The 13,736-nt window shown below is 37.7% G+C and overlaps 1 protein-coding gene across 4 annotated transcripts in view; it reads left to right on the top strand.

Annotated features, from left to right (window-relative positions):
• syt7b (synaptotagmin VIIb) overlaps nucleotides 1–13,736 on the top strand; it is a 137,365-nt gene that overhangs the window by 114,450 nt on the left and 9,179 nt on the right. For all 4 annotated transcript variants that reach the window (XM_083558306.1, XM_083558309.1, XM_083558307.1 and 1 more), the window contains one exon: nucleotides 1,538–1,657. In XM_083558306.1, coding sequence (XP_083414432.1) covers nucleotides 1,538–1,657 — 120 coding nt within the window. The remainder of the gene's footprint in view (nucleotides 1–1,537; nucleotides 1,658–13,736) is intronic.

Genomic DNA, 13,736 nt, shown 5'->3' with positions numbered 1-13,736 from the left:
AATCTTCTGGTGCCTGGTCTCTTTTTATACAGATGATAGCTGGTGAGTGGTAAACTCTCATAACCCTGTAGCAAAGGCTTTAATTTGCTTAATAGAGGTCAAATTATAATATACACACTGATTTGTCTTGTTGTGTACTTAAGTGCCATAATTTGCTTGAGAGATTCACTTAGCACTTGGAAATGTTATACATTATATAACTTTCTTTCGGCTTTTCCCATTAGGGGTCACCACAGCAGGTCATCTGTATTCTTTATCTGCATATTTGATTTGGCACATGTTTTTATGCTGAATGCCCTTCCTAACACAACCCTCCCCATTTATCCGGGCTTGGGACCGGCACTAGGAGTGCACTGGCTTGTGCAACCCTAATGGCTGGGTTGGTTCCCTGACCAGGGATCGAACCCGGGCTGCAGCGGTGAGAGCGCCGCATCCTAACCACGAGACCACCAGGGAACCTAAATGTTATACATTATATACTATTGACAAAAGAAATTGGGGCAACTGAATTTTACAGCCATTTGTGGTTATTTCCTAAACTGTCACAAAGTTAAAGGCATACAGTTGTATTGGGTGACTTTGGATGCCGTAGCATTCAATTTTACCTTCACTTAAACTAGAAGACCCAAATCTGTTCCAGCATGACAATTCCCCTGTGCACAAAGCCATGTCCTTGAAGAAATGCCTTATATGAGTTAAAGCGGAAGAGTTCTAAATTCAACCCTATTGAACAACTCTGGGATGAACGCTGACTGCATCCCAGGCCTCTTCACCTCATCTACATCAGTACATGACTTTATCCTCGTGGCTGCATCTTTGTGGCTGAATAAGCACAAATCTAGGGTTAGGGTTCCTCAAGAACACTCCAAAATCTAGTGGAAAATCTTCCCAAAAGATTGGGGGTATTATTAAAGCAAATATGATGAGGTGTCCACAAACTTTTGCCCTTATAGTGTAGGAGATCTTTTTCTAGTGTCAAGTTTTTAAATTACAGTAATAGTTTGTTGGACTAAAACCGTTATAAGACATGCTACAGGGTGTCAGTCAGTCTGTCGGTTGCCATGGCAACACTCTTGCTTGTACGATTAAAATGATTAATTATATACGCGCTTGTGTGCAGTAGCTGATGTGCGGTGCTCATGTCAAAAACTCCCTCTGAAAAATTAATCTTTAAAAGCTGCAGCTCAGCAAGTGCAAGATCATTGGCAGTATAAAAAAATAACTCGTACTGTGTGTGCAGTGTGAGAAGACGTTTTGGTCCCCGATTTTCAAACGCGGCCTACTTTCGGAAAAATACTATTTGAAACATCTCAAATAAATACGACAGATCCAGCTAAGATGCGATTTGTAAAGCAGCCGGCTGAGGCAATACACCACACATCATTAAGTAAATATTCACAATATTTACTGTTTGTTCTGTTTGGTAATGGAAAAAAAAAAACTCTTTCAAGTCCAAAGTCACTAGAATGTGTCCATTTAATCCACCTTCAAACCACTACAGATGATTGTGTGTGTACATGTGTGTATCCTACTTTAGGGAAGGCAAGATGGTGGTGTTGTCTCTGGCGATTGGCCTGGCTGAACAGGACGACTTCGCCAACCTGCCAGACCTGCAGGAGAAACCAGCAAGCCAAGAAACTCCTCCTGGAGACAAGAGGTAATGTTTAGCGATTTTGCTCTTCAGACAGTCTGCGATATGAAACAAGGTTTTGTTTTTATTCCCATTCTGTGTTTGTGTTTGCTGTGTGTTCTTGAAGCTGAGCCACAAGATGACAATCTTGATGTATATTGACTTTTGCACATCAGAAAAAACACAGTGTTTAGTTTAGCTATTTCTCCTAAGAATGTTCTATCAAGAATTCACTAGTAATAATCAGTAAATGAATCAGTCAATTCAGTGTGTGTGTGTGTGTGTGTGTGTGTGTGTGTGTGTGTGTATGTGTGTGTGTGTGCGCTTTCAATGTGTGTCTCCCTTGCTCCCATTGCAATCACTGTTTACAAGAAACAGTGGATAGTCACATACACTAGCACACAATTCCAAGCAATAGACTTCCGTATATACAGATGTGTATTAGGTTATTAGTGAAACCTGAAGAAAAATAATAAAAAAATGTTGTTTGAGTTATGTTTTAAATTGTGTTTTGTTCATTGTTTCCAATAGCCGTGTAAATATCAGGGGTGTAACAGATCACGTATTTGTACCAAACTTTTTCGGAACAGGGCTTTCGCTACCGAATGCAATCCTTTTTACGTGCAAAACAGTATTAAGTGGCGGGCCGCAAGTTTGTTTAGACTCTGCCTCGCACTTTGAGCACATATTTTATTATTATTAAACTTGATAACATACACAATAATGCCAGGGGTATACATTTTCTTTTGTTAGTGCAGTGTCACTACCTTTTTTACGCTTATTTTTCTTATTTTTAAGCAGTTTTTCTTTGCACAAGTCCACAAATTTTAACTAAGGTTGTACACCGTTGTGTTGTCAGAGTTTTGTCCAGGTGCGGCTGTAGCTCAGTCACACTAAAAGCACCGTAATGCTTTGCGTGGGATAGCTTTTTAACTTAAATTGCACTACTTCTTTGACAACATTCCAGCACCACATCTTGATTTGGCTAAGGCCCAAGTTTGAAGGACATTTCCACACATTTCTGTCCAAAACACCAGCAGCCACAAAAGAAGGTGAACACAGCAAGACTTAAAATAACTAAACCAAAAGAGTGCAGGTCTGAAAGCAACCCAAGTGCTCATGATGGGTTCATGAGCCATAACAGAAAACCTAAAGGGATGCCAGACAATGCAAGGGTTGTGCGAAGGTCTTAGCACCTCAACTGTCTTTTTTGACTTCTGCATTATTGCATGCCACACAAAAATTTATGTAAAAAAAAAAAATTGTAAAGACAGGAGCATAGTATAAAACATGCCACATTTCAGACTACAGGAACAAATAAAACAAAATGAAAGCATCTTCGATTTACAGCATTTCTTACACCTGTATTTTGCTATATTATTTAATGGCACATTATAATGCAGAAAATTTGCTTATTGACATGATAAGAAAATATACAGCTTGCAGAATGTCCTCACTGCTATGATACAAGGTTTTCAGGATACTGTTGGTACAGAATTCAGTGAAAAAGTCAGCTTTATATATTGTAATATCTGCGCTTGAGTGAGATGGTGCAGTGTAGAGTTGCTGGGCAACAAAAAAAAATTGGACTTGCTGAAGACCTTGGAGCATTCACTTTCTCAGCTACTGAATTTCTGATTTCTTTACTCAGGTTAAATGGAAGGACAGTGAGCATAGTAGAAGAGCAGTATTTTAGAATGCAAATAGGTTAAAATGGAAAGAGAAATACAAGGGGTTTGGGTGCAACTTGTCAGCTCAGTTTCAGAAATCCTCAAATGTTGTGAAGAGATCCGATAGAAAGGAACTGCAATAATTGCAGCTAGAGGCAAAGGCATGGATGTGGTTGTTTTGCATTCAATGGCATGAACACACTCAGATACAAGATGCTAATTAGCCCAGGAGAAACATTCATTTCCATAAGACAGGTGTGTGAGGAGGAGAAAGGACCAGCTAAGCTTGTGAGCTTATATCTAATGTTCATCTGTCTAGAATCATCCTGATGGCACGTGTCTGTGCTCAACCTCCAGAGAAATTTGAAAAGACTGCAACTGGTGGCAACCTGTAAATAACAGCCTAATGATTCACACATATCTCTGCTCTGAAATGCTATTTTTTTTTTTTTTTTTTTAATTCACAGGCTTAGTCAAAATGCATTTTTTTTTACACCTGCATTTATTTCAGACTTATTTTGGATTCACTTTAGAGTTTACACCTGTGCCGGTTTAGGAATGGATGTTCCTGCTGATCTGGAAGACGTGTTTTGCACAGCCTGAACATGTTAAGCCATTTTTGCAATAACACAGTTTTACAGGTTTCTATTTTTTATTTTAATGGCTGGAGTGTTATACGTCATTGTCAGTAACAACCAGTGTTGAACTCGTGAGAACCAAACTCCCCAAGACAGGAAATATTGGTATTGTGTTAATAGAAGAGATCAGTTATAGAGAGATGGTGGAATTTTAGATGGAATAGTCTTTTTGTTTTGGAGTCGCATTGATATCTATAGATATAACAGCCAGGTTGGAAATTTATTAGAATTAGAGTTAGGGTTATGACTATCGCACCTGACTATCATACTTTATTTGCTGTTATTTTTATACACTGATCAAGCATAACATTATGGCCACGAACAGGTGAAGTGAATAACACGATTATGTCAGAAGTGTGACAAAAGGAGTTTTCAATAATACAGTCTTTATTTAGAGAACATGCAGGTGGGAAAAAACACAGTTGAAAAACAGTCCGAAATCCGAGAGCCAAAACCAAGTCCAAAAAAACTGTTCAAAATCCAAGAGCCAGCAGAAAAGCAATGCAGGGAGAACCAAAATCAGAAATCGAAATACCGTCCAAAACCAGGGATGGCAAATCGAGCAATTAAGGCAGAGCAAAACACAATAAGTCCAAAAGCCAAACCGCAGCAGGCAGAACAGGGATCAGGAACAGGAATCAGGAACTCAGGGGGCAAACCTGGGAGCAAAACAACGCTGTCAGCAAAGCTTGTGGTGGGACTCTGGAGCGGGGCGGCACCCTCGACGAGACTCTGGAGCGGAGCAGTGCCCTCGGCAAGACTCTGGAGCAGAATGGCACCCTTGGCGGGGCTGACAGGCTGAGGAGCAAGCCTGGCCATGCAGACAGGTTTGGGGGGGTGTTTGGCAAGGCAGATAGGTAGAGCGGTGATCTTGGCAGGTCGGGAAAGCTGGTCAATACCCCCAGCCAGGCATGAAGGCTGAGTTTGTGCACCTCACCAGCAGGGCTCAGGTGCTGGAGGGTCACCTTAAGAGGTTAACTAAGACCAAATTAGCTCTATTAACTGTTTTGTGGTGTTCCCAGTCTGCAGTGGTCAGTATCTATCAAAATTGGTCGAAGGAAGGAAAAGTGGTGAACTGGTGACAGGGTCATGGGTGGCCAAGGCTCTTTGACACATGTGTGGAGTGAAGGCTGGCCTGTGTGGTCCTATCCAACAGACGATCTCCTGTAGCTCAAATTGCTATAGAAGTTAATGCTTGCTCTGATAGAAAGATGTTAGAATTCACAGTGCAGCACAGTCTGTTCTTCAGTTTGTCTTCCTGCTAATCCTTTGATTCTCTTACCTTCTGTTTTTCCTTCAGCAAATTGGACTTATTTCAGGAGCTAACTTGACCATTGCAAAGCACTACACCTTTTTGCCTTAAAAATCTTGTGTTGCTTTTGACTGAAGGTGGACAGAAAATATAGTTACACAGATTTTAATTTTTTGCTAGCTGTTATTAAATGCAAGGGAAACAACAACATTTGCAAAAACCAAAACTTACAAAAAGTTTATTTAATTCTACAGCTATATGGAATTAAATAAACTTTTTGTAAGTTTTGGTTTTTGCAAATGTTGTTGTTTCCCTTGCATTTAATAACAGCTAGCAAAAAATAAACATTTTGCCAGGGGAAAAGCCTCTTATTTCTAAAAAAAACAAATAATGGAAGCATGGCTTAGGTTTGCAAAGTTGCTTCTGAACAAACCAAGACTTTGGACAGACAAGAAGCAAGGTGTAGAGGTTTGGCCAACCCAAACACTATATATCAACACAAACACCTCATACCTACTGCCAAGCATGGTGATGGAGAGGTGATGATTTGAGCTTGTTCTGAAGGCACATGTCTTCCAGTCATTGAATCAACCAAGAACTTGCCGGAATTGGGTCATTCAACAGAAAAATGATCCCAAGTAAACGAGCAAATCTACAACAGAATGGCTGAAAAAGAACAGAAGCAAGGCATTACAATGGTCTAGCTAATGCCAGATCTCAATCTGCCTGAAATGCTGTGGAAGTCCCTTAAGAGAGCTGTGCATAAACAAATGCCTACAAACCTCAGAATTGAAAAGAATTGAAGCCACACAGTAAAGAAGAGCGAGACAAAAATTTTCCAAATTGGGAGAGACTGATATAGTCATACAAAACACTTCAAGTTATTCCTGCTAAAGGTGATTTTAAAAGCTATTGAATCATAAATTTTGGCTTTTTTATAAATATAAATAATGGCATGCTGTAATATGTCATGTGCTGTTGCTCTTCTGAGGTTGAGTAGAGGGTCTAGAGGGTTAATATTATGTCCTGATAAGTCTTTTTCTTCTTCTTTCGGCTTCTCCCATTAGGGGTCGCCACAGCGGATCATCCGTCTCCATACCCCCTGTCCTCTACATCTGCCTCTTTCAACCCAACTGCCTGCATGTCTTCCCCCACCACATCCATAAACCGCCTCCTTGGCCTTCCTCTTTTCCTCCTTCCTGGTGGCTCCATCCTCAGCATTCTCCTACCGATATAACCCATGTCCCTCCTCTGCACATGTCCAAACCATCTCAATCTTGGCTCCATCACCTTGTCTCCGAAACGTCTTACATGTGATTTCCCTCTAATAAACTCATTTGTAATCTTGTCCATCCTCGTCACTCCCAACGAAAACCTCAACATCTTCAGCTCTGCTACCTCCAGCTCCACCTCCTGTCTTTTAGTCAATGCCACTGTCTCTAAACCATACAACATCACAGGTCTCACCACAGTCCTATAAACTTTCCCTTTCACTCTTGCAGATACCTGTCTATCACTATCTTATGTCCTGAAAAGTAAAACCATACAATTCAAAGAGGTTGTACTTTTTTAGTTTCACATGATATATACTGTATATACTGTAGCTGAAAAAAAAAATTCCCATAAAGTTAAAATAGATGAAATATGTACCTAAAATATCCCAGTAGTACAAAAAAATTGTAAGTAAGGGTAAATAAGAGGAAACTTAAAATTCAAAGAAATCAGGAGTAAGTGAGTCTCTCCTCCACTGGGACCCTAGCTCTTATTTAAACCTCGGCTACTCAGTGTTAAAATTAAATAATATTATTCATCATTCAAGTCCTCATCCCACTGCCCCCTTTTTCTTGCCCCATGGTGTGCGTCCCAGTTTAAAATGAATCGCATATCTCAACATCTCAAATCTGATGCAGCTCACTCCACTGTTCTCTTTCTTTTTACTGAGTGCCGAGTGTAATTATGATGAAAAAGAGTTCACTAAATGTGTGTGTTGTTATAAACCATTGTGTTTTCCCGCCACAGCTGTTTGCATCTGATTTAATCACATCTTTAGTCACATCTTGTTTGCAACTTACAGTAAACCATAGCTCTCCATACCAGAGCTCTGTAGACCTAATTATGATGTTCTTTTTACAGCGCACAGCGACATTTGGTACTGAATTTAAATACATTTCCGATACCATACAAATACTAGTCGACAGTATTAGCTTAGAGGTTCCGTCTTTAAGTTATATCAGTAACTCGAGGCATATGTAACCATTCAGCTTTTCAGTTTTGTGCACTTGTTTGTTTACTTGTTCAGTGGCAATTGCAGTTTGCTGAAACCGATACCTAGACACAGCTTGAGAGATATTACAATTTTAAAATAATTATTGAATGTGATTGGGCTGAGATGCAGGATTTCTACGTGTAGGGAGTCCTGTTGAGAGTGAGGCCTGATTAGATAGAGATAATGCAGTGCTAGAGGGGTATTAGCCCCCAGGTGTAAGTAAAGATTACATCAGCCAACTAGAATGAAAGTGTTGTGGATGGAGGGTGTTCTGGTATTCAGATGCCGGCAAACAAGGGTCCTCATTTATCATTCTGGACAGATTTATTAAAACATTTACAAAAAAAATGTTCATGAAAAAAAAACTACTCTTGGTGCTGAAAGTGTATCCATTTGCACATAAGGAGAATAACTCATTTAAACCTAGATAGATTGGCTTTAAGACATATTTACAATATGCGTGTGTGTGTGTCCGTGAGTTTGAATGATGCTGAGATGGTTGCAAACCCAATATCATTGTTAACGCATATAAAAAATTTTACTCTCTATACTGTTTCCCTATCTCAGCAATCTTGCTCCATGTCAGCTATTAGCATAATCATGTCAAATGTCAAATGTCTCTGTGGCAGATTTGCACAGTTTCATGCTGAATTTCATGTCTGCTTTTTTGTTCTAACTTGCTGTCCATGATAAATTTGCAGACGTGGTAATGCAGGAATTGCACCAGTGGCACAGCCCCTGATGTACACAGTATGATGTCTTTTGGGACATTGACTTGTTAAGGTCAGTGCTCCCTGTGACTGTGCGTGCAGCCTTGTGCTACCATTTGTTGGCGTGCTACAAAACTAATCTCAAAACCTTTTGACACCACCTCATATATTTATTGTCAGTAAGGTATGGAGAAAACAGTGGAGCACCCAAAAGTGTTATCTTCTGATCAAATACTTTTAGCAGCAGGGTTAAGTTAACATGGCTTATTTATGATGCTAGTTTATGTGTATTGTGAAAGTGTTCTACGCAAAGGCACTTTAGAAACATCTAGGAATAGTATGAGTTAGGCAGAGATGTTCATGTGGTGATATACAGGCAGCGAGTGGGACATTTTAACCATGATTAAGGACTGTGAGACAGTCACACAATTATATTTGGTGTCTTTGAATGCAGTAGCATGACATTTTTCTTCACTTGAACTAGGAGACCCAAACCTGTTCCAGCATGACATTCATAAAAATATGCTTTGCATGGGTTTAAGTGGACCCCAACCCTATTGAACACCTTTAGGTTAAATTGGAATGCTGAGCTACATCAGTACCTGACTTTTTTCACACCCTTGTGTCTGAAAGAACACAAATCTACACAAGAACATTAAAAAAAAGTGGAAGGAATTATAAGAGCAAATTGGGACTAAATGTGGAATGTGATGCTCAAAAAGCATACACTATACTTGTGACTAGGTGTCTGCAAGCGTTTGGCAATGTGCAGCAACAAAGCGTATTCATAGTGTACAATTTGCACTTAGTGGACTCTGTTACAACAACTACTTCCTGTAGTTGTTGAATTCCTGACTCACTTTTCTCTTGCTTTGGGATGCTAATGAGGTAACACGGTTTGTGCCTATAGACCTCATCATCAGTAATATTCTTTTGTGCTGCAAAAAACTATGGAAGAAATAGAGTTCTGTGGGTAAGTGTGATTCGATAAACCTAGAAAACTGTCAGGGTTGTTAGTTATTTAGAAAGTCTCTCTCTCTCTCTCTCTCTCTCTCTCTCTCTCTCTCTCTCTCTCTCTCTCTCTCTCTCTCTCTCTCTCTCTCTTTCTCTCACTCTCTTTTTCCCTATCTATCCAGTGTCTCTCTCCTACAAACTGAATTGTGTGTCATATCATGAGCAGAAGCAGCAAAGCTGAGACGGACAGCTTAAGTCACTGTCAGAAATGCCCCCCATCTCTTTCATACATATTATCTGTGTCTCACACACATACACACACATAGCAATGCCCAGGAAGGGGAATGCTTGGTGTCTTCATCCTCATGATATGGAAATAAACGCAAGCCAAGCGTGACGGCAGCAGGTTTAGTTTGCTGCGCCCTGCAAACGTCCCTCGTAAATCTGTCTCGAACACTCTAAGCTGAATGCTTCAGAAAGCACACATGAGAATACCAGGTTAACACTGTGTGGATGATGCTAACGAGCATGCTTAGCCTTCAAAAATCTTAGCTCCCCTAATAATTATAAACATTTATCCAGGAATTGGGAGCAAAATCAGGTTTTTATAAAAGCAAACCATTTTTATATTTATTTTAATGATAATGGGTATCTATTTCAGCATTTAGTCTTGTGTATATATATATATATATATATATATATATATATATATATATATATATATATATATATATATATATATATATATATATATATATATATATGCAAATATGTCAAATATAATTGATAATACCTGGCAGAGGGCCTCAAACTGTACCTAGTGGTCCACAAAATATATTACACATTACAGTTTCCACAGAAATTTTATTATAATACAAATCAAGTTTCACTTAAATCTCTTTACATAAAATAGTGCCAAACAAAATAGTGACAAATAAACCCACAAGTCCTTTACTCTGCTTCTGAAAAAACTGCAAAAGACAGTGGTTGCATAATCCCACATCCTATTCTGTGTGTGTGTGTTGCTGCTCATCTCATGGCAGTAGAAGGTAATTGAATAGAAATGAAATTGAGGTGTGCAGTGGCAGGTGTCCAGCTAACTAACACTGACACATGATCAGAGGTGAAATCCGGCTGCGTCGACGGCATCAACGCCCCGAGCTGCTCTATTTTTGAACCGTTTTTCAAAAAATAAAAAATAAAAAAAACCTAAGTGCTGCAGCATTTTTTTCTCTGCTTTGTTATTTTTTGCAATAGTGTCAAATTATTCATACTCAATTATTCAGTGATTCAACTGCATGCATGCAATATACTTTAAACATAATGAAGACTATTAAATGTTTCTGGCTTTCGACCTTTGATGCGACGTGGACCCTGTTTTGATCCCATTTCAAAATTGCATTAGTTCATCTGTTCATTCTATTTGTTCTTGACATATATACACTATAATTTTCTGAACTTGAGAATTTTAGTAAAAAAACAGCAAGGAAACTATGATAGTAAAAAAAAAAAAAATATATATATATATATATATATATATATATATATATATATATATATATATATATATATATATATATATATATATATATATACAGTATATATACAGGTGCACTACATTTACACTTAAAACACATAAAACACTTTTGCCAATCTATTTTGCTAATGGCTAGTGTTCAAGCATATTAGCTTGTTATAAACAGGTTATAAATAGGCTTGAGTAAACAGCAAAAGGTAACTGGAATATACCCCTAAGTCCCTGGTGTATGGGAGAAGGAACTAATCCCTCAAACCTATGTGTTGGCTTTGTTTTTGTTCAATCGTTTATGCTGAGCGGTATAGTGAGAGCAACGCCACACATGATATTTGCTTCACCGTTTTTTTATTTTTCTGTTTCTATTCACTACTACGTCCCACTTTTAGATACTCGAGCTTCAGATATGTTAAGCAAGACTCTTTGTGTGTAGGATTAAGTAGTGCTTATGTGGCTTCTCACTGCTCCCTCCTACATTCCTTTCTTTTTCCTTCCTCATGGTTTCACACCCTCTTCCTATAATCTGATATCAACACAGAGATGCCAGGAAGGCATGCTATCTTAAACACTAGCGTTTGGGGGTGCACCCTTGATTTCGAAAAAGGATTAAACCTAAACGCCCACTGCTCTTATACAAGTGCTCATCCTGAAGAACATTTGCACCCCCTCACGCACACCTTCTCATCGCCTCGGAACAATGTTTAGAATCACAAACACAACACAATTTGCTGCCCGTGTTACGCATTTCTCTATTTTAGCAGCACTTGTTTTGTTTTTTACCTCGGCGGTTCTCAGCGAACTGATGAATGCAGAACAAATCAATTGCCCTGTGATAAAGATAACTGGGTAGATGATTAATGATTTGCTCGGCAGCTTCTCATCTCAGCTTCTCTTACTCATCTGGAAACACAGAAGCAGGAATTTTGAAAAAAAAAGGAATTTTGTATAGATACCCTCTCCTCTTGGGTACAGTCATTCCTCTTTCAACAAAAGTAAAAACTTTTTTTTAACTAAATAATGTCACATCAAACTGTCCAGTGAGCTGTTACATGTCTGATGTAGGAATCATTTAGTTATAATGCATAAAAAAACATGATGTTGATTTGAATTATTAAATAAAAATTATCATTACACCAGACCAAATTTTTTTAAATCTCAGTGGATGACTTACAGCTACTACTTTCCAAAAAGCAAGAGAAAGCTTTGGCTGCTTAGAACAATATTATTGCATAATCGCACTTCGTCCTGAAGGAGCGTTATGGCAGCAGCATTCTGACTTTTACTCCTACGCTGAGTGAAGAACTTGACATTGAAACAAACAAACAAAAATAAAATGTAGTTTGGACTTCGGATTCTAAAGCAGGAAGTTACAACAAGGGAATATTTACATTTAGTAAAGCTAAATTTCGAGATGATTTTTCTTTTATTTGCATAAGTAAAGCTGGATACCTCAAAGGTCTACTCATTACACCATGTAAATGTCTAGCAAACTCAAGCAACTACTGAATATTTTGTGGTACAGGATTCATTAGAAATTATACTGTTTTGAGATCTTTAAAAAATGTGCTCACATGGCTAACAGTGAATGAAAGTAAACCCTATTAGATCGTTCCTATTTTTAGAATACTGAATTTTATATATATATATATATATATATATATATATATATATATATATATATATATATATATATATATATATATATATATATATATATATATATATCAAGGGTGTAACTGTACACAAAATTCACGGTTTGTTTTTTAAGTCACGGTTCAGTTTAATTTTGGTACGGTTAGGGGGAAGAAATGCAAAGCATAAAATTGCTTGTCGATTTGTAATGCAGTTTATTATTAACATTTGTAAACATCAACAGTTTTAGTTTTTTTAACAATTTGAGCGAAAATGCATGCTTAGTTAAATTATATATAAAATATTTTATAATATTTCATACAAATGTAATAGAATAAATTAAATGAATGCAATATACGTTATTAGATTGATTAAATTAAGTAATTCATTAAATTGCCACATTTACATTTGTTAGATCCCATAAGTAATACAAATGTGTATGTAAGTGTGTGTGCTTGTTTTATGTCATTTAATTTTTTAAATATATGATCTACTTAAATCTAAATAAATCTACTACAACTTATTACAGCATACTTTAACAAATGTCTTCATTCGTTCTATCCTTCATTCATTCACTCCCTTAATATGTGGTATTGTCAATATTTTCCTCTTTTTAGTGAAATTCTTGAGGCTGGAAATAACAAGGAAGTGGTTAGTGGCTAACACTAGCTCTATGGATTCTTTAGCGCTTTCATGCATGTGCAAAACAAATTGTATTTCGGGTACAGATTAAGCAGCCACAGTGTCACTGCGCTAACTATAGTTAAATTTTTATACCCCTGGCATTTTTGTGTATGTTATCAAATAGTGCGAGGTGGACACTAAACAAACTTTTTGTACCAACTAAGATTTTAACTATGTTCCATATGTACTGAACCAAAAGCCCTGTACCGAAAAATGTTGGTACCAATACGTGTACCGTTACACCTCTAATTCCCAACAGTTTATTTTCTTCATTTCGTAGCATTTGTGTATGTGAATGTTAGATTTTTTTTCCAATCAGATTTTAGCCTCTATGTGCTGCCATGTCAATCTAATCTGCCCAGGGCCTTCAAAGTCTGTCCCTTTTACGATATAGAATATTTTCAATGGGTCTGTTTCTTTAACGAATCAGATTTCATATTCACCTCACAGAGCCAGCTAGCTGGCCCAGAATAGCGTCAGCATTTTTCCGTCCTCTGATTGGTTGGTCAGAGTAAAAAATTATGAACATTTTCTAATAGCAAAGGACACATCATTCAGTAGATAAGAGTCGTGCCACCAGACCTGTGTCCTGTCTCTTTGCTGAAATGGATCCAGAGATTAAAAACAAAAAAAATTTAATTTTTAATGTATTATAATACTCCGAAGTATCTGTCACCAAGACAAATTCCATGACAATAAAACCATATTTAATTCAATTCATTAAATGTATTACTTTAGTACTTAGTGTTTAACAGAGGCGCTTATT

Source organism: Silurus aristotelis (genome assembly GCF_946808225.1).
Source record: "Silurus aristotelis genome assembly, chromosome: 13".
NCBI classification, from domain to species: domain Eukaryota; kingdom Metazoa; phylum Chordata; class Actinopteri; order Siluriformes; family Siluridae; genus Silurus; species Silurus aristotelis.
Note: the sequence above shows the minus strand (reverse complement) of the source record. Positions and strands in the feature narration are given on the sequence as shown.